The 22,050-nt window shown below is 53.0% G+C and overlaps 1 protein-coding gene across 1 annotated transcript in view; it reads right to left on the bottom strand.

Moving 5' to 3' along the window:
• Nucleotides 1–21,712: 21,712 nt before the first annotated feature.
• Nucleotides 21,713–22,050, bottom strand: part of SYNDIG1 (synapse differentiation inducing 1) — a 62,704-nt gene continuing 62,366 nt past the window's right edge. The window contains exon 3 of the mRNA XM_008141149.3: nt 21,713–21,871. Coding sequence (XP_008139371.2) covers nt 21,713–21,871 — 159 coding nt within the window. The remainder of the gene's footprint in view (nt 21,872–22,050) is intronic.

A 22,050-nucleotide genomic window follows, 5' to 3' on the forward strand; every position in this document is an offset into this window, starting at 1 on the left:
CTGCCTTACTGGGTGAAGGGCCTGCTGGCCTTTCTGCCCGGTAAAAATAGGCCGGGGAGTCTAGGAGCCCCGCGGGGTGGGGCCTGTGAAGGCTGACCCCTGTACAGTCTCTAACACTGTTGGTCTCAAGGATGAAGCTTGAAGAGCAGAGGAAGAAGCGCACTCCCGCAGGGGGTGCAGGGGCGCCCTGAGCTGGCCTGGAAAGCGTGGCAGCACACCATCACCGCTTACGCTCAATCCTTTCAGGATCCTCCCCCCATTTTCACCTTCCTTCTGGAAGCCCTTGGTGACTTCCTGCAAAGAGAGTTCCAGTGTCTGCCCTGAACTCCCACCTTCCAAGATGTGCATGAGCCGGGGCTGGCAGCAGGTCCTGTGTGGCTGAGTTCTCCAGGTGCAAAGCACTGTCGATTTCACAGAGAGCACAGACCACCTTAATAGTGGCTCGGCTGTGAAGGTTGTGGTTCCCACCCACTTGCCACAAGGACGAATGGGGTCAGGAATGTGGGGAGACAGGTGGGAGATGGCATCGTGTTTGAAGCCCATACAAGCCATTGGCTCTCAGCCCCACTGGCTCAGGAGGGCTTTCCTGAGCGATAGGTTGCTGTGTCCTGTGCGCATGGAAATGGAATGGAAAGTGGACAATGCCACCAGGAAATGGAAGAGCAAGGGGCAGGAGCAGTCCCATGCTAGAGTAATGGTGAGGTTCAGGGCTTGGCAGCTCTGTCACCCAGAGTGTAAGAGGGAGGCTCTGTGGCTTAGTCCCTGAGCAAGGTGGACACTATGGGGAGAAGCTGTGGACTGGACCCTGGAGGAAGGGCTGCACCTGCCTTCCTGCGGGAGTACAGTCATGTGCTCAGGGTATGCTCGTCTTTTTGGGCCTGTCCTCCACATCCTGTCTCCACAAAGAGCCGCCTTGCTGGAGCCAGGGCACGTTCTGGGGTTAGGGCTGAGGCACTGCAGATGCAGAGGTGTCTGGAGCTCCCACCTGCTAGTCCACATGCTCCACCAGAGTCCCTCGGGCGCCCAAGCTCACTGCCGCTGTCTGTGGGTGCTTCCTGGAACTTGGTTTCTGTTTCAACTTTTGGTTTGTCACATTCCTCATGCTGACTAGGAGGGACTTCGTATCTCTGCACAATTATTGTTAACAAAATAGCAACTCTTCAGCATGATGTAAAAGAGGGGAGTGGCACCAGCAATTGCCTAGCAATGACAATTTTGTGAGTAACGTGGACATATGTGGTGGCGCACGTAGACAGTTAGGTGGAGGGAGGGATGGAGGGAGGAGCGTGTTAACCCAAGGGAGTTTCTGAGAAGGCCCAGGACCCCACCACTCTGGAGACTGGGAGCGAACTAGAATTCTCTGTCCACAGGGCCAGTCTCCAATGTCTAGCAGTGTCTCCCAGCTCTGAGCCCAAGAGGCATGTGTGAATCATGGCCTGGCCTGGACAAGATGTTTAGACTGTTAATTAATGTAAATGTTTCTTAATCATTCTCAAATCATCCCATTGAGGGTTGCCATGGCCACAGGGCTCTGGTGAGGAAAAGTCATTGTGTCTTCACATCACTCTCCACCCACACGGGGTTCAGACAGCTCAGGCTCTGAGCCCCAGGTGCCTGCAGTATTTACAAGTTGCCCAGCACCTTTCCTTCTGCAACTCCTGAGAATCCCCATGGTGTCCCCTGCCTAGGAATCTGTGACACGAGGCTGTCAGGGCAGGTTGCAACCAACTTCGGTATTTCCCACGTGCCCGCACAGCAACACCAACAGGGATGGCAGGGAGCGGCTGGTGCAACACTGGTCAGAAAGAAAAACAGAGGTTCACTGAGGACCGGTGACTCATACAAGCTCAGTCATGACTGGTCCAGCCTCGCGCCTGGTGAAGATGCTGAAGATCCTGGGCAGCTCCACAGCATTAGGTGCCAAGCTGGGGGCACACACTGTCCACTCAGTCACCTAGGAGCATGTCACCTGCATTTCAGGTGAGGAGAGAGGCTCAGAGATGGTGTGTAATTTGCCTCAGGTCACAGAGCAAGCGAGTGGCTGAGTAGGGACTTCAGGGTTTCCAGTGCTCAGGCCTGGGAGGGAGGCAGGGTCCAGGGTTGGCCATGGTTCCTGTCTCTGCCACAGTATTGAGCCACCCCCTGCCCCTGTCTGCCCTGCACTGTGTCATGAGGCCCTGGACCCGGAGCAGGGAGAGGGGAGTTACACTGTTTGCTCCATGCGTGGTGCAGGGGAGCGTGCTCCCGCCAGTTAAACACAGAAGTCAGTTCTGTCCAGAAGGCTGCAGTGTCTCCTTCCAAAGGGTTGGAGTGTTTTTGACTTGTACCAGCACTCAGGGACTGTGCAGGAGCCAGGCCAGATGTCTGAGGAGGGTCAACAAGCTGTGGTTATGCTGAGGGCCTGCAGCGGGCAGTCAGCACTGATGCTCACCATCAGGAGTGGCCCAGGTCCCATATTAATGTCCCTTGCCCCACTGTTCCCAGCTTCCTAATTAGGACATGATATCATTATCTGTGCTCACCTGCAGATTTATCAGATTTCCCCCACCCCCATTAGGCTAAGTAGGGCTGTTAGACATAATCGCATTGGAGGATTGTGGGTTACCGGTGTCAGATATTCATTCTGGGAAGTTAGGTGTTCGAAGCACAGAACTGTTGCTTAATTACCTGCCTCTCCACTCTCCTGAGAGTGAGTGTGGGCTGCTTCTTTTGCCTGAGGTATGTGCCTGTCCGTACTTGACCAGAACGCAGGAACGTAGCCCTTTCTTCCAAACGCAGATCTCCCCATGACACTGTCCTTGGAGAAGTTCTGCAGATAACTGAGGTCTGACTCAGTTTGGGTATACTAGTATGGCTGCTATAGCAAAAAGACCCCCAAATGTCCCATCTCTCATATGGAAACTCACTGCTTATTCACTGAAGAATTCAGAGTGTGACTTCCTGGTGGGCAGGTGGCTCTCCTCCATCTGAAGGTCCCTCCAGCGACCCATCCTCCCTGCCTGGATCCAGCCTGCGGAAGGGGAATGAGTATGCAGAAGGCACAGCCACTTCTTAAATCCGGACCTGGAGAGCATTATGCTAAGCGAAATAAGCCAGTCGGAGAAAGATAAATATCACATGATCTCACTCATTTGTGGAATATAATGAACAACATAAACTGATGAACAAAAACAGATCCAGAGACAGAGAAGCATCGATCAGACCATCAAACCTCAGAGGGAAGGCAGGAGAGGGTGGGGGGAAGGGGGAGAGATCAACCAAAAGACTTGTATGCATGCATATAAGCCTAACCAATGGACACAGACACCAGGGAGTGAGGGCATGAGCAGGGGTGGGGGGGTTGGGGGGAAGGGGAGCAGTTGGGGGAGACAATGGGGGGATAAGGATACATATGTAATACCTTAATCAATAAAGAAAATAAAAAATTTAAAAAAGACTTAAAAAATAAAATAAAATAAATCTGGGACTAGATACCATCGGCCTCTCTTGCCCACATCTTCTTGGTGGGAACTCTGTTGTTACCTGGCCACACCTACCTGCAGGGGAGGCAGCACACAGGGACAGGTGAGTGGGGCCCCAGGTGGCCTCACAGCACAGGTGTGAATGACAAGGGCAGACGCATCCAGGCTGATGGTGAAAGGCTGGCTCTCAGCGTGGTGACTTGCATCTCTTTCTTTGTGTACAACCCTCTTTATCCAGGGGCACACGGCCTCAGAGAGCTTCTGTGACCACACAGCTGGGCAGGAGCAGATGTGAACACAGACTTGAACATGGACAGCCCTCTTTCTCCAACATGACAACCCGCAGTGGCTGGCACTGTCCACCTGAGGGACAAGACGGCCCACTGGTTCAGCCCCCACCCCTTCTAAGACCAGAAGTCTGAGTCACCAAAGTTAACAGAAGTTGTCTGTTACTTTCTAGTGCCTACTGAAATAACTCAAAGTAAGCAAGTGAGGGTCGCCCTGGTGGCCCAGCTAAAATCCCTAGGAAGCACCTGTGAGCAGAATATCAGAGGTGGGCTAAGGCTGATTCTTCCGGGGCCAGAAGCCACGCAGAGGGACGTAGCTTCCTCCAGTTAGGTGGAAGGTCTCTGTGAGGCCACAAGGTTGTGTTTGTGTGAGCAAGGCACAGCCAGCACTGCCTCTTCCCCGTTCACATTCTGAGCCCAGACTCAGCGCACGCTCTAGGAGAGCAGCCTGCCTGCCTCTCAGCATGTTCTCTCTCCCCGCAGCCCACCCACGAGACTCCTGCACCTGCAGCACTGCCCTGACCTCGCCCTTGCCCACCATGACCCACCCTCGGCCCTGCACCTGCTTGGAGTGCAGTGCAGGGTCCCTGTTGGCTCGCCAGGCTTTCTAGCTGCTCCCACAGCTGCATCTCCTGTTTCCTTCCGGGTTTATTCCATGCTTCTCTCTTCCTAGCAAGTCATTTCTCACCTTCCCTCTCACCACTAACCATCTCTGAATCCTGTCCTCCCCATCTCCCCCTTGAAAGGGCAGAGCAGGACAGCACAAAATGTACTGTACCCTCCATCCTGTGAACTATGTATATGACTCCTTTTTCTTAGAAAACCGCGAGAGTGTAGCAGTTGCATAAACCTGCCAGTGGGAATGTAGAGAGGTGGATTCAGTCCAAATTGGGCGGGCTGCACAGTACCCCCCGTGTAACCAGACCCCTGTGCCTGCCCCCTGACCAATCAGTGGGGCCACGAACGTTCCCCCCGCCCACTGCTTTGGACCCCCTTTTTTTAAGCCTTTGTTCTCTCTCTCCCCACCTTGCCACTGCACCGGTGTGTGTGTGTGTGTGTGTGTGTGTGTGTGTGTGTGTGTGTGTGTGTGTGACTGAGCTCAAGCTAGCTTGAATACAGACTCTTTGCTTTTGCATTGGACTCGTCTGGTTCCCTGGTGGTTTTTCTTGGGGACCCTGAATTCTGGGCATAACACCCTCACCCCAGGAGGGTTTCCTGCTCCCTTCTCAGCCCTGAGCACTCATTTGCATTCTCTTGTGGCCCTTGTCACATCCCTGGTCTGAGGTTCAGGACCATCTTTATCTTGGGGTGCATTTGACTGTGTGCCACACATGGTCTGCACCAGTGTTCAGCAAACACAGAACCATGGCCTCCAATATGCAAAATCAAATTAATGAGGTGCTCATTACACCACAGCTGCAGGGCATCCGGGAAATGAGGGGTTAGTGAGTAAGGCTGACCTTGAAGGCTGCTGGTGCTCAGTGCTGTACCTCCAGCCTCTGACCTCAGGCTGCTCCCAACTCTTCACATCATCCTGCTTTGGTGCCTGTGGAGACCCACTGGGGTTGGTGTGCCCGTCAGTCTTGGGGACTGCTCAGAGCCCTTCTGATACCCTTTCCCACAAAACATCCTACTGCACGTCTCGTAGGGCCATTATCTCTTTTTTCTTATAGTCATTCATGTTTGTTTCATTATATGTGTTATAGAACTCACACACATTCACAGACACACACAGATACCCACACAGATAGATACGCACACTCACACACACACACACACACACACACACACACACGTCCATTCCTCCCCTTTCCCCTGGGTGGACTCCACCTAGCACAGTGCCTAGGACAAGGCTGCTGCTCACTGTTGTGGAGCGGATGCGAGTGAATGACCACTGGAGCCCAGACCAAATTACAATTTAGGGAGCCTTTATTAGCCGGGTGGCCAGGAGACCCGGCGACTGCTCTGCCATTCTCCGTGCAGGGAGACCAGAGAGCAGCAGCGACCCTTTGTGTAGGACCGCTTTTAAGCACATTAACCACATCCGGTTTTTGCAGAACAAGTAACCCAAGACAAAACAGTTTTTCCCAAGCAACGTCAGGATCATGCCAATGACGACCATGTTATTCACAGGGTCATCCTGTTCTTCAGAAAGCTGACAGTGTTCTATGAAAGAAGGCTACGTGCTGGGAAGGGGCCATGAGACCATATCTCAAGGCCTGGCCTGGTGTCAGCACTGACATCTCTATCTGGGGCATAGTCCACGGTCTCAGTAGTGCTCAAAAATTCCCACTCTCCAACACTCACCTGACTCCCACCTAGACTCACCATCACTTACTTGTTGTTAAAAGCAGACTCAAGGCAAGGACTTGGTTCCAGGAAGCACCGGTGAGGAAATGGTGATGTGGGACCGAGAAAGCAAAGAAGACAGTTAAAAAGGTGCGAATCGCCCCACTCTTGGGTATTTACTTAAATAAAGTGAGATTTTGTGGTCCCCCAGAAGTCTGTACAGACACGTTTGCAGCAGCTTTATTCATAATTGCCCCAAATTGGAGATAACCCACAGGCCCTTCAGCTGGTGAGTGGATGACGGACTGTGAAGGTGCCCACTGAGCAATAATGAGCAAGGAAGCAGCAATGCTCACCACAGCCTGGGCAAGCCTCAGGGCCGGGCTCAGGAGGTTACACGCTCTGTGAGTCTGTTCCTGGGCCACTTGGAAGAGGGAGCACTGCAGGTGGAGGGTGGTGAGTGGTTGTCACAGGGAGCAGGTTGACTACAAAGGGCATGTGAGATTTCGAGGGGGTGATGACATTTCTGTATCTTGACTGTGATGGTGGTTAGAGGGTCATGTATATTGTCCAGCTCGTGGAACTGTACACGAGAACAGGTGAATTGTGGGCTCCCAATGAAGCGACAAAGCTGGGCTCCATGCACTTGTGTGTATAAAGATGTGGCCAGGACACCTGTCTGAGGCGGAAGTGGATGGGAACCCAGGCTGAGCTGAGCCAGACTTCTCAGGTCTAAAAGCTGCAGGGCACCTCAGAGCGGGAGAGCCATGCTCACAGCAGGGAGCCAGTGAGTCTGGAGGAAAGGAGGAACCCAGCAGGGTTTGAAGGTGGGATCTCAGGAGGCTGCGGAGCAGACGTGGGGACAAGGACAGCCCTGAGCATGTTTGGAAGCACTTCACTCTGCAGGGGCCATGGAGGGACGTTTGGGGCCTCAGGTTGCCCACCCTCCACCAGAGGCCCAGACTGGGACTTGGGGCCCGTGGCATATTTGGGAGGTTGTCCAGGAAGCAGTGGTGGGAGTGGGGGTAGGGAAATGAGATGGGTCAGGGAAGAAGCCAGTCTGAGAAGGCGGTAAAGAACAGGCGACATCAGGGTGACACCTCAATCCCGCAGGGAACCCTGGGAGCCTGCAGATCACCTCAGCGTTGTCTCTGAGCCGAGAGGAAGCTGGGCTTTATTCACCATTCATTCCCACCTCCCTGGGTGAGGCTGCTCTTGACAGTAACTTCATGGTACTGTGGCCCCGCGGGCAGAGTCGGAGGCTCAGACACTGTCAGCACGTGTGACAGAGAATGTGGGCAGGTGCCATCAACATTCACTACAGTTGGTGTCAACAAAATCAACTTGCATTTGGAGATGTCTTATTATCAGGAAAAGCAAATTGCTTTACATATTGTTCTGTTTTCTTATTTTATCTCATCAGCATCCACATATGCCCCCATTATACACGTCATCAAAAGCACTCTTGCCCAAAACAAAACAAACAGCAAAAAAAAGCACTCTTGCCCAGAAGGTGGGCTCAGTGGTTGAGCATTGACCTATGAACCAGAAGGTCATGGTTCGATTCCCAGTCAGGGCACATGCCTGGGTTGCGGGCTTGGTCTACAGTGTGGGGCATGCAGGAGGCAGCCAATCAAGAATTCTCTCTCATCATTGATGTTTCTATTTCTCTCTCCCTTTCCCTTCCTCTCTGAAATCAATCTATATACTAGTGTATAAAAAGCCAGCAACCATAATGCCGGAACGACTGGAACGACCAACCGGTCACTATGATGCCCTCAGCGGCCAGTGAACCAGCCTGATCAGGGGGTGGGGCTGGCTGGTCAACCTCCCCCCCCCCCCCCCCCCCCCCCGCCTTCTGTAGCCCTTCCCCATGGCCGGCCCTGCCCCTGATCGCCCCCACCCCCACCCCAATAGGGGGTGGGGCTGGCTGGCCAACCTCCTGCAGCCCCTCCCCCCTGCCGGCCCCACCCCCAATGGGCCCCCACCACCCCATCAACTCGTGGCCCCTCCTCCCAGCCATCTCCACCCCTGATCAGGCCCCCCACTCTGATCAAAGGCAGGGCCTGCCGGCCAACCACCCATGGCACCTCCCCCAGGCTGCTGGCTCCCAATTGGCCTCCCCCCCCCCGCCACACACACACCAATCGGCCTCCTTATGTCTCAAACCCGCAGAGTGCCTGGTACAAACTAAATCTCCAACTTTATTAAACCATGAAGCATATCACAAATACAAGCAATATGTATAATGGCAATCAGCAGCACCTGTTAATAGCTCCCCCCGCCCCGCCCCGCCCCCCCCTCCCCCCGCCCAGCCTGAGAAAGGGAACCCTGCTGGTATCCAGACTGCCCTCCTCCCTACTCAATGGAGAATAATCACCACCTTGGATTGTGTGCTCTCACAGCCCAGCCTCTCATGCTCTTTCAGTCACTCATGTGTTCTTCATTGCAGTTCAGTTTTTCTTCATTTGAACCACATCTAAACGGATGACATCATGTATGTTCTGCGACTTTTTTTTTTTTTTTTCTTACCTGTGTTTTGAAGTTCCTTCTGCACTCATTTTCACACCCCAGAGTCCCTCCATGGTAGCATTAATGGTGCTGGGTCTGTCATAAATGCTGCTGGTTCAGGGAATGAATAAAAAAAATCACAGATGCCTCAGCACAGAGGATGGCGAGAGGAGTTCGGAGTTTGCAGGCAGCCCGAAGACAAGGCTTGGCGATGGGCTTGCATTTGCCTGGGCCTTCTCTGGTGAGCACCTGTGTGGGCTGGGGGCAGGTCGGGGCGGGTGGGGTTTCAGGGACCTGGTAGGTCAGGGCGTGCCACACTGAAGGATCCCTGACCGAGGGCAGGGATGGGGGAGAGGTGTAGTGAGAGGCACTTCCTGGGGCCAAAGTTAAAATTTCAGTTTTATGTGCGGACAGTGCTCCTCGGAGGAGGCTCTCGGACTCGAGCTCCAAGGGGAATGAGGCCAGGTCCCGAGGACCTTCTGAGGCCAGAGTCTCCCTGCCTTAGGGCAGGATGGCTGAGGTAGACACACACACCGTGAAGGCCCATTGATGAGCTCCGAGTCACCGAATCACCATTATTGCTAGGTGGGACCCCTAAATGTGGTCGCTTACAGAGTCCAGAGAGGCATTCCATAGTTCCCCCTTGCAGCATACTGCTTTCCTCAGCCTCTGTGTCTACCCAAGACTGCTCCCAGCGCACACATCTACTAGACACAGGCTGACAGAAACCCAGGATGATCCTAGTGAAGCTAGGACAGCTTGTCAGCCCTGGCAAATGAGTTCCTTTGAGACAGAGCCCCCTGGGCCATGCGTCCCCACTTTCTGTGGATCTCTTTGTCTCTCCTGTGGGACGGCTTCTGCTTCGGTCCCCGTGAAGAGTTAGGAAACACAGAGCCAGCTTGATGTTTCTGAAGCCAGAGTGTGTCCTGGACAGGGCCAGCCGCCAGGCTCTTGGGTCAGCGGGTGGGAGGTTGCCTCTCAGGCTGAGGAGACGGGGCTCTGGTCTTCAGCAGCCATGGAAGGTTTTTAAGCAGAATTGTGATAGCAATGTGTGCACATTTATTCTCTTGTGTGTGCCTGTCAGAGAGAGGAAGAGGTGGGGTGGGGGTGGGGGGTGGGGGAGAGAACACCAGTTTGCTTCTGGACCCCAGAGAAACATTCATATTTGAGTCGTTTATTGAGAAAAAAATAATTAGAATCCCAAACCGGAGTAAAGTCAAGGAACAAACTGATGGCTCAGTGGGAGTGGATCAATTGAAAAGCAGGAGAAGATCGAAGCCACTTTCCCTTCATCCCCACTGTTCACGCTCAAAAACCATTCGGAGAGAACCATGCAAAACTGGCCCCTGGAGAATGTGCGGAGCCCCGGGCAGGTGTGTGCTGTAAAGTGGGAGGGGCCTCTTGGAGGCCTGTTTTCCACCTGCACAGGTCGGAGTGGAGCTGAGGTCATGGGCATATGCCACACACTGTGGCAGGAAATTAACCTCCCTGCGTTATGGTCACACCTCAGTCATCTTCCTCCATAATCACATTAAATATCCACAGCCCCCCTGCAATGTGTGCACCCCAAAAGGGAGCCGTGCAAGGCAAGTGACAGCTCTGCACTCATCTTCAAACTATCGTCTGTTCTCTGAGTTTCTCAACTCGCAGGACGTTTCTCAAGGGGCCAGCTTTCGCCAGATGAGCAGCTTAGGTGGCTGGAGGCTGCCTCAGCGCGTCTGGAATACAAGTCCCTTCCCAGCAGTCTTAGAGTAAGTTCCCTTTACCTGTCACTGGGGCTTGAATGGATTGGGGTTCACAGTTAGCAACAGGAGAGGCTGGCGCGCTGCAATCTTCATGCCCTTGCTGCTCTGTCGCCAGCAGCAAACACGGCGATGACCCCGGATGGACGGGGTCTCGTGTGATGGCATAAGCTGGGCTGATTTAAACATGTACTTTTTTTTTTTTTTTTTAACATCATGCTCTTATATTATAGGATTTTTACATTTTACATTATAAAATTTTAAGGGTAATTTTGACCACGAGGTTTTCATTTTATGCTCTGTTAGAAACTATTTCAAAATGCAGCTCCAGAGTACCACCTGAGATCTTGTAACACCCAAATACGGTCATCTTCAGCACCCACGTCACAAATTATCATCATCAGAGCTGGTGTTTGTGACCAGACTGGTGTGACAGCCTGACTTCACACTCACCCTGGCCACCCTAAATTCTTACATCTCTCTTCTCTCGAGCCTCCTACATCCTTTGCTGAATGGATACAGGCAGTGAGTTCTGCCCGTGACTTTGTCAGTAAGGGAAGAGAAGGGAGGAGAAGGGACGGGAAGGGGTGTGGCCTGGGGCCAAGGACGTGAGCATGACAGAGCAGTAAATTGATCTGGCTCAGACCCCTCTGTGTGTTTCATCACTGATGACACATGAGGTTCAAGAACAGATATGAGCATCCAAATCATCATGTTCCAGGACTCCATGTCAATGGCATCTGAGTGGGCTTCAGGGCATCTCAGTGTCACTCCCTGGGATCGGCCATCCCTGACAATCCCCACTGGTCCCTCCCACTCCCATCCTGTCCCCTGCCTTTGTTTCTCCCTGACCTCCCCATGCTCCGCAGTTACTTTATCTGCTTCTGGTTTGTGCGCTCATTGTCTGCCCCCAGGAGGCTGGCCTGTCTCTCGCTGATCCCTTTCACGAGAGCTCAGAGTGGCACTAAGCACGGAGGAGGTCTGCAGTAGAAATGTGTTGGATGTGTGGGTGCCCAGCTAAGCTTGCGTGCCAATCAGCGGTCCGAGTCGGGGCTTGAGGGCTAATGTTTAGATTGGGCAGGGGTCCCAGTGGGCTCAGGCAGGGGTCAAAGAAGGCTTTCCAGAGAAGGAGAGCCTTGGCTGGCCTTGGCAGATGGGCAGTGTGTGGCCTGTGGGCCTCGGGCCGGGAATGTGGTAGCTGTACCAGGGCAGGGCACCTAGACCACTATCATACCTGCCAGCTGCTGCCTGCATTGTGGAGGGGACTGTCAGGGGACTGAGTTGGCCTTGGACATTCCTGGACAGTGGGTCCAGGTGGGAAAAACCTCAATGCTATCAACTTTGAGCCAGAGCATGAGATCTCTGCTGGAAGTGTGGGTGCGGAGGGCCCCAAATGGCTGCTGGGAACTGATTCCTGGGAAAGCATCTGCTTGTGGGCATGGGGTGGGCAGAGACAATGGGAGTGACACAGGGCTCCTCTCCCTTGGGCTGCTCAGTGAGGGTGTGGAAACGCTGCCAGGCTGCCGAGGAGGGCTGGGGGGCGACCCTGGGGCAGCGCACTTGCTGGCGGTTTCTTTGCTGGCCCACATCCCCCCAGGCCCACTCCCAGGAGCTATGCCTGGGGTGCAGGAGAGGAGCTGGCCTGGTTCATTTTCAAAGGAATCAAATTTGCTTCTCAAACTTTCAAACTGAAAGACGTGTTCATTTTTCTCTTTGGCGCACCACTTAGAAGTGACGAGTTTCCCAGCTGCACCGCACAGTCCCGCGCGGCTCCCGGACACCTGAGCCGCGTTTCAGCCTGAAGGGGACCTCCCGCATGTGATGAGCAAACGAAAGTGGAGGAAGTTTAACTGCACAGGGAACGAGATGAAAACCCGAATAAACTGCCATTAGTATACAAACAGGGCTCTGCAAACATTGGCACTGAACCTGAAGGACACCCTCTCCATGGGGTTCTGCTCTCAAACCCTTCTGCAAACCCTGCCTGCTCTCTCCACAGACAGAGGGCCAGTCTGCCCTGCGCTGTGGGCTCGCAGTGGGTTGCTCAGTCTGAAGGCTTGTCTCCATCAAACCGAGTCTGTGTGGGCTGAGCTGAGCACCAGTGCAGAGTCGGCGAGCAGTGCACCCCCTTTCCCTCCAGGGGTTCCTGCCAGAGCAGGGGCTGCTCTGTGCTGGGCAGCAGCAGGGGGCCTACCTGGATAGTATAGGGACGAGATGTGGGCCCAGGAGCCCAGGGGAAGGCAGGTAAATTCTGGAACTGGTCACTGCAGGAGCTGGGTGTCATCTGTGACAGGGAAGGAGGTGGGGGGTGTGGGGACAAAGCGAAGTGTGTGAAGGCGCTTCACACACTGCAGTGTGGATGCTGGTTTGATGGTGGGAAGGGGGAGGCATTGTGGGTAGTTTCTAGCTGCTCATGAATTCTGGGCTTCACTTCCTAAAGTCTGTGTCCACAGCTCCCAGACCTCACCCATGGAGGCCGGGTTCTCCTGAAAGAGACTCCAGGTGGAAGGTGAAAGGTTTATTGGGGGGTAATAGGTGTGAACTGGAAATGGAGGAAGCCGGACTGGGCAGGAGAAGCTGTCAGAACACAGGGCGCATTGGCAGCCAGAGGGCGCTCCCAGCAGAGGGCTGGAGGAGAAGCCGTGAGCTGGGAGAAGTGGCTGGGCCCTGTGTACCACCTGGCTCCGCCTTGGCTGGGGCTGTCCTGGGAAGCCTGCGGCTGTAGCTGCCACACCACAGCCAGCAGCAGCCACACTCCTCACAGCAGGCGCCAGGGTCTGAGTACAGCGTCTGTGTCAGACACAGGGCCACTCAAAGCAGCTGAAGGGACCTTGGCTCCCACCCCCAGGCAGCTTCAGGTGGGGCCTCACGAGTGTGAACACTGCCTGGCTGGCATTCCTGGGGGTTTCCTAGGGCACCCCGGTGCTTATGAACATGTCACCAACACCTGAACATGCCATCCTTCTCTCCTGTGTCCCCGCTGGGGTAGCCTTGTGCCCAAGCATCTTGTACCTGTGTCCCAGCAGGGCCCGCCTCTCCCACCCAACCTGACCTGAGAGGGCCAGCCCCCCAGGGGCTCCCCACTAAGAGGACAAGAGCTTGAAGGTGGGCCCTCTAGTTGTACTGGGTGCCCCGTCTGTCAGGTGCCCCGAGGCAGGCTGAGAGGGATGAGCGGGGCCTTCAGCCTCAGAGGCTTCGTAGGTGTGTCACACGGCAAGCCTGGCTCCTTCTGTCTCAGATACTGACGTGCCCTTTGCCTGCAGGATTCTGGGAGCTTGGCTCAGGTGACACCACCTGGTCAGGGCCTCACACAGGTGCAAACTTGGTGCCCTGCCCTAGGTGAAGGAGAGGGGCGCTGGACCACTTACTGGCCACATGAACTTTTTGTCCAACAGACAGCTTTGGTTTAGGGCCCAGGGGCACAGGCGGACAGCTAGATGTGGCTGGGGCTGAAGACAGAGGTGGAGGGAAAAGGTGGTGAGGGGCTCAGGGTGACTATGGGGGTGGGGGTATCTGTGGAGAGGCAGGCAGTCTCTGGGATACCATGCATGAGTGGTGCTATGGCTTGAATGTGTGCCCCCCAAATCCAAATGTTGAAGCCCAAACTCTGCATGTGCCAGTACCCGGTCTTGGCTTCCACTCCTATACTGGTTCCATGAGACTGTGAGCATCCCCAGATCTAATCCCTTCCCATCTTTGTCCCCCAAAAGCCCCCCACAGCCCTGTGCATGGTAGGTGCTCAGCTAATGCTTGTCATGCCACACTGATGTGAACAGGCTGCCCTGAGCATCCACTTCTGGTTCTGTTCCCAGCGACGCTGAACAACTGGCTGGATAATCCTGTGACTAAGTCTGCAGCTCCCGTAGCCCCTACTGGACCCCATTCATCTGCAGTTTCTAAATTCAGTCCTTTCCTTCCTCACGGGAAAGGAGTGGGAGAAAGGGAGCTGTTCCCATGTACAGTTCTGGCCCCGTGCATCTGATTTCTGATCAGGGCCTGGAGAGGGTGGAGGCATGTGGCTCCCAGAGGCATCTGGACCAGCATCGTGGAAATGACAGCCGGGCCACTAGCAACATATGCCTAACCTGGCATGACCGCCTCCCTGGCCCACACCTTCTCAGAGCAGCCGGGAAGGAGACCTGGGCTCTGGTGAGGAGAGCTGAGTCCCATTCTCCACCATTGGCAGTGCTGAACTGAGCAAGGCCCACCCCATGGACCCTGGTCCTATCAGGAATTGGGCCCTCGATCCCTTTGAACCAGAGGATTTCTGTGTGGCTGCTATTGAGTGAACAAGAAAGTTATCTTTACAAACCCCAAGTCATATCACATGTGAGGGGTGTTATTATCATCTGCCACTGTTTAGCTGGAACGGACACATGCTGGTGGAGGTAGGTGGGCGTGTGGCTGTGGAAACTGAGGCTTCTTCCAGGAGATAGGGTGCCTCCCTCCTCTCCCTCTCCTCCTCCTTTCCCTTCTCTCCTAGTTGGACTATGGAGAGGTCTGAAGGAAGTGTGGCTCTGCGAGTGGATGCCAAGCTTACTGGGCTGGTTGGTGCTCCACCCAGGTGGCACCGAATTCAGAGTCAGTTTTCAGAATATTTTGTGAATGACCAAGATGGATGGTGTAGCACAGGCTGGCTGATTCTCTGATGTGGGCCGTCTTGTGCATTGTACGATGTTGAGCAGCATCCTTGGCCTCTATGCACTAGATGAGCAGTTGTGACAGCCCCAAATGTCTCCAGATATTGACTGATGTCCCAGGATGGCGGGCAGGTAGGGAAACTGACCCTGGTTTGTTCGTTCTTATGCTATCAGACCTCCATCTCTGGCCCGTGGTGGGTCGGCCAGGCTCCAGCCTCATTTCCTCCTGGCTGGATGTCTTTGGGGTCTCTCTGTTGTTCCCTCTTTCCTGTGAATTGGCCTCTGAGATCCCTAGACTGGGTTCAGGGGACGTTCCCTGAACCACCTGAGAAGCCGCACAGGCTCTAAGGCAGCCACACGCCAGGCTTAAGGAGGAGGAAGCCTGGCCTTCCCAGTTTTCCAGCTCCTGCCCATCTTCCTGCAGGTTCATCAGCTCCTCCCGCCAGGTGCCCTCCTGGACCAGGCTCAGTAAGATCTCAGAGAGCCCCACAGTCTCCTGGCCCTGGTTGTGAGGGCACGGGCCCCAGAGCTGCTCGGCTGAGCCCAAGGCCAGGTTCTGTCACTTCCTGGCTGGTGATGGTGGGGAAATAGCCTCCCCAAGCTCATCTGACACTGAGGATCTGACAGGCCTGGCATGGAGCTGGATCCACTTGCAATGCACTCTAAATTCAAGTTGCATGCTATTTTAGAAAGACCTATTGTACGGGAGTTCACAGGATGCCAGATAAAGAGCTGGTTTAAGACTTTCGAATAGCTGGGTTTCTGTGTGGGAATGGTAATGAGGGGAGCGTTATCTGTGGGCATCACCTTTAACTCCATTATGGGCTAAAACAAAGGGCAAGCGATACTGAAGTGGCCTGATCCCTATTTATAAATTAAAAAGGGTCTGTCTCTGGACAGTGACAGCCTCTTGCTTCTAATCACACAGGACCTCGTGAGAGAATGAATGAAAACCCTGCCTCGTGGTGCTAAGCTGAGGAGATTTCATAGCTCTTTATCAGCCCTTCAACGAATTCAGCCCTTAGCAATGTACAGTCTGGCCCCTCAGTTACCCAGAGGCCCTGGGTGACTGAAGGGCCAGATCATAGCAGACTCTTTCTATTTATCAGGAATAATATTTTGTTTACCAAGTCAAATAGAAAAATATATTTTTAATATGTTCTGGGATCATATTCAGGGAACAAATATACTAAGCGTTTTAGAAGAATGCAAATCATTCTCCATCTTGTTCCACCTATAAATCTTGATTTGTTTAATAAAATAGTTTGAATCCAAATATGAATTCTCTTGTGTAGACAGGCAACATTCCCAAATCACCATTTATTTTTCAGCTGAGCCATGAGTTGGGTTCAGGTGACAGGTGTCATAGCTGAAGGCCTGAGAGCCGCATGCATGGCTGGTGCTGTGATTTTGTGCGCGCTCACCCATTCTCCTCTCTTCTTCTTCTCTCCTTTCCTCCATTCCTTCCATCTATCAACTTTGATCTTTATATTGGCCCAGAATGGCCTAATTTTAGTGAAGAAAACCAGGCATAGGCCCCCAGAGCAGTGGTCGGCAAACCGTGGCTCGCGAGCCACATGTGACTCTTTGGCTCCTTGAGTGTGGCTTTTCCACAAAATACCACGTGCAGGCACACACATATGTACAGTGGGATTGAAACTTCGTGGCCCATGTGCAGAAGTTGGTTTTCGGCCTGGGCGAGTCTATTTTGAAGAAGTGGCATTAGAACACTCAAGGCGCCAAAGAGCTGCATGTGGCTCGAGAGCCGCAGTTTGCCGACCACTGCCCTAGAGGTCATAGGGATGCAGTGAATACACCCCCTGGCATTTACCTGCCCCCTTCTCCCCCTCGCCCCCACTTCAGAGTGCCTTGTTTTTAGTCAGCCCCTGCTGGTCAGTGAAGTGCATGGCTAGGTGCTGAATTCAAGTTCAGGACCCTGTCTCCCTGGCCTGGGAAGTGCAGCCCGAGCTCACTGAGGAGAGGGCCTCTGGGTGACCGAGGAGCCTGACAGCAGTGCTCTGCCTAAAAGACAGCTATCTCGCGGCCTGGAGCCCAGATTCATCCTAACAGCAGAGGAACCATGGCCCAAAGTCCAGAGCAATTGCAGCACTGAACTCTGGGGAGGCCGCTCCGCTCACCATTGTCTGGATTTGAAAAAGCCCAGGCTAGCCCCACCCCTGGGAATGTCTCCAGCTCAGTGCTTATCCATGGAGGTACCCACATTCCACCTCATCACCCCAATCATCCTGCCATGCTCGCTTTTCTGCGTGATGGGTGTGGGCAAATCTTTAGAGCCCCCAGTAATCTCGCCTGACCTGTGACTCACTCAAGACACACTCTCTACTAGGAAAACCCACAGGGAGCTCCACTCCTGATCACAGCTCCTGTGTGGGCAGCTGTACTGGCTGTTATCAGTGATCTTACCAATATCCTTCCTGCAATGCAGGACAGCCACTGGCCCACAGAACCCTGCTGTACCTTAAACACAGGGCAGACAGCTACTCCCCCCTCCCTCCTCACCCATGTGGAGCCCTGATCCCTCCTGTGGGGCTCAGAGAGGGGACAAGTTCACTTCTTTATTTACGTGCTTGTTTGGCAGGGAGCCAGTTGTCTGCTGGCCTCGACCATCTGTGGGTCTAGTGTCCACCATTGCTTTCCTAAGATGTACAGTCTTCAAATGAGAACCCCAGGGAAGTGAGGTTCCCCCCACCGCAGGGGCTAGCTCAGCACATCCTGAAGATAAGGGAGGGGCTTCAAGAGGTCATGGGGGTGGAGACATCAGAGCCACAGCTTCACACACAACTTCTGGCTCCCTCTAATATTTCTAATGGCATCAAGAGCAGAGCACAGATGCAAAGGTGGCCTCTAGGTAGGAGATGGGACAGCTGCATTTTTAGGGAGGTCAGTCTCAGTTTAGTGTAAACCATTTACACTAAATGGTTTATTGGTAAATTGGGTCAACAGATGTCAACACTCATGGCAACAAATGCAGGTGGTCTTTGAGGGGGAAAGAGTGAAACACAAAATTGTCCTCATAAGGGTTAGGACTGAAGCCAGTCCACAGGAGGCCTCAGAGGCCCTGTAGAACCTCAGGGGTGAGGCCCAGAAACCCAGGCCAGGACCTCCGAAAAGGCAGGTTTGGCCCTGGCTTTAGCTGTGGTGACCATTGGACGTTTGTATATCCTGGAGCAGTAGGAGTTGTTGGCAAATGGGAAGGCTGCTCCATTAATGCAGTTTAAATCCAGAAGCTGCTTCATATGAGGGAGGCTTCTAGCATCTTAAAAGGTGCCGAGAGACTAGCTGGGTGTGAGGAATGCCCTGCCCAGCTTTTGAAGAGGCTGGTCCTGTTGTCAGGGCCCTGGTTCTGTTTAGCTGGCCTAACTGTCTGTGGCACCTTGGGCAGTTGCTGATGACACAGTGACCTACGGATGCGGCTTCTCTCACCATGTTCTCTGTGGGCCCATTGTAGTTCCTTGGGGAGAGTTGGGCAAGTGGGGATATCTGGTGAAGTGGGGACACCTGGTGAAACCGGAGGCACTTGGTGAAGGGGGGACACCTGAGGAGGCCAGGCATGCCTAGTGAAGCAGGGACAGGAAGAGCCTTGTGGTTGGTGGAGATAGGTTAGCCAGGGATACTTCTAAGGCTGTGGGAAGGAGAGCATTGTGCACAGGAATAAGATATGCCCTAGTCACCTTTGCTGAGGTGTCATTTCCCATGGAAGTCACCTCAGCCCTCCCCCCTTCTCACCACATTGTCCCACCACTTAGTGGCAAAGACAGGCTGTGAAACATAAACCAAAAGCATCTTTCCAGTCCCATAAGAGTCTTGGCACACCAACAATGGGATCTTGGCCCAGATGCAATTTTTCTCACTTGTAAAGCCACAACTAAGGCAATACAGTGTAAGAGGAATCCGAAGGGGCTTATGATCCAATGGTCTAGGATGTATCTTGGCTTTGCTGTTTTCCAGGTGCACGACTTAGAGGAAAATTATGAATGTGCTCTGGGTCTCTGTATGTCAATAAAATGGTTGTAATAAAGAGCACTTACAAAATGGAGTGAGCTGCTGAAGGGAAAGCTGTGCCTCACATGATGAGGGGCATGGAAACAGGTTCTACCAGTGGGCGCTATGTTGCCTGGAGGGGTGACGGGGCTGGGGTGTTCTACAGCTGTCACTTGTGTGGTGCTGGGTGAGTTACCTTCTCTGAACCTCAGTCCTATCACCTTTTCACCTACATCCGGGGTCCTTGGGATACATGAGATAATGTGGGCCCAGTGACTAATGTAGGGCCTGCCCAGGGCACTGCCTCGTCCATAGTGGCCGCAATGACAACTAAGGTAATGTGACTTTAGAAGTTCATGGCAGCCCCAACTCACTTAGAAGACTGTTATGCTGCTCAGCAGCCACTAACAGGACACCGAAGTGACATGCAACCACCTCCCCCGCTGGTCAGAGAACTGGGTTGTGTTGTGTCTATCTATCCAGTGAGCTGTGAGGCCACACCCACTTCATTCAGCTGTCCTGACAGGTTTGGCCCTAACCCTACGCATATGACCATCCACACCATATGATACCACATGTGGTCCTCGTACTGGTCCTTGGGAAGGACTTGGTAGAGCTTCAAAAAATACAGAAAGGGATGATGCACTGGAAATGAAAGCTTTTCCAACTGGAAAGGCAGGGGCTGAGAGAAGTGGGAGGTTGGTCTAGTAGGAGACAGGGTGTCTGGGCACAGAAGGGTTAGTGTAGAGCAACCATGATGTGGTAGTGAGATGGCGGGACATGACATACAGCGTTGGTTCTACTTCTTAACCAAATCCAAAGTCATGGAACTTCGGGCACCTCTTAAACGTCAAATAAACCTTTTTGGGACAAATACAAAGAAGCCCATTTCACACAGTGGTTCCTGATAAATAAACATGGAGAGATTGGGCTGAAATGATGGGACGGTACATGCAAGCCAGGGGATGATTACTGGGAATAACAGAAGCTACTCCAACTCCTTCATATGACCCAGGCCAAGAGCTGGGCTCTGTGTTCACACACTTACCAGCAACCCTAGGAAGTGGGCCTCACTTATCCTCTTCTAGAGATGAGGTTCCAAGAAGTACACCCATCTTACCCAGGATCACACAGCTAGAAAGTAGCACAACTGGATTCAAGTCCAGGTTGGTTTGATCCCAAATCCCCGCTATCACTGGATTACTCTGATTCTTACAGGGACATTTGGATTTCTTCCATATATTTTTTTTAGAGCACATTTTTGAAGCAGCTATTACAACCAAATGGTAGAAGATCTTGGACTTAACCTAGGAAGGCAGTGCTAATAATTTTCACAATATTAAGTGTTTAAAGTCAAGGGTGAGGGAGATCAAACCTGAGTCCTTATTCCAGGACAGTGATTCCTCACACTGGAATCACCAGGCTGCACCCCAATCAATCAAATCAGAAATCTGGGGCTGGGGTCCAGGCAGCAGGAATGCTGTAGGTGCTGGGGTGAAACCATTGCCCTAGAGAGATGGTCTCAGCATCCACAGAAAGTATCAGAACAACAGTGCATGTGAACAGTGTTCCAGGTGGAACTTAAGCAGTCAGAGATGATGTGATTCTCATCTTAGGAGACCCTCTTCCTGTTTTAGCAACCGAGTCCTGGTTGGCTCTTCAATTATTTTAAAAAGAAATAACTATAAGTGAAATGTAAGAAATAGTATTAATCAAAAAAAAGTCTTAAACAAAATAGCTAAAAGATAATTTTTGTTAAATAATGAACACTCGTGAAACAGCAATGAAATGGTAATAAAATGTCTGTGATTATTTCTCAGCATTTGTCTGATAACTAAGCAGCATGAAGCAGTAGTTGCACTTTAAAAAATGACAAGAAAATAGCTATTCATTTAATCGACAGAGAAGGTTCATCTCCTCCTAAGATCACTAGAGCCACTGCTTATCACCAAGGCGAGCGCCAACGCTGGTCTTTATGCTGAGATGGTGTCCACAGTTCCTGGAGCCAACCTTGGCGTCCTTCCGGGAGGAGTCTTGGGACAGACTGTGGCCTGCTCCCCCCACCCTAGATCAATGAGGCCCAAGGTTGCAGATTGCTGTGTGGTGAGTGCTAAGTTTGGACATGACAAGGGAGGCTGGATGAGTTTAGGCTGGGGAGAGGGGGGAAGGAAAGACTGGGCCTGGGGACAGGTCCCACACTGTTCTGACTTGGCATTCTTAGGGCTGCACCCATTGAAGACCAGGGACAGCAGGGTTCCTGCCAGCAGCTTTGTCTGTCTTTCTGATCAGCCCTGTTTCCTTTCCATGGGGAAGGTACATGGCCTGGGGAAATGACAGAGGAGTCAAGCAGGGCAACAGACAGAAGAGTGACGTCCCCCGCCTTCTGCCTATTGCACCATATCCCATAAAAATAAACACAGTTTTACTATTTGTATATTGCTAGTGCTATGGCTTTCCAGGCACTGGCAGGCTGCCGGGAGCTGCACTGCCACTCGTCCACCAGAACCCATCCAGACACAGCCTCAGGGTAAGGATCTTTGGAGCTTCCACTTGGAAGGGTTAGCAGTGCCCAGCTGTCTCCTGTTCTACAACGCGTTGTGAAAATAAAGGGTCAAAACAAAACAAATCGATGAGTAGAAAACTTCAGGGTGTTATGGAGTTGTCTGGCAATAATTTATACTACACAGCGTCACACAGGTGTTTCTCCCCTGCTAGCCCTGCTCGCTCTGCGTGGGCACAACCCTGGCCCCGAGTTCTTCTCCTTCGTGCGCGGAAGAAGCTCATAGGTGATTGTTCTTGGAGAGGTAGGCAATGAGGGCCACGGCCACGCCCACGTAGATGCCAGTTCCGATGGTGATGGAGAGCACAGCCAGGAACAGGGCCCGCCGAGAGCTGGTGCTGGCCTGGTGGAAGTCCCCCTTGGCCACGGCTTTGTTGGTCTGCAGAGTTGAAAAGAAAGGAGGGGGAAGAGAAAGGAAGTCAAGAGGAGCAAGTCAGGACAGATGAGGAGCGTGCGTGGCTCACTTCTGGCTCCCTTCCAACCTTGAACCTGACTGGTTCCAGGGAGTGAGGACTCGCCGAGGGGAACTGTGCCTGCTCCGAGCTGGTGACAGCAGTT

The sequence above is a fragment of the Eptesicus fuscus genome, chromosome 12 (genome assembly GCF_027574615.1).
Source record: "Eptesicus fuscus isolate TK198812 chromosome 12, DD_ASM_mEF_20220401, whole genome shotgun sequence".
Lineage (NCBI taxonomy): Eukaryota > Metazoa > Chordata > Mammalia > Chiroptera > Vespertilionidae > Eptesicus > Eptesicus fuscus.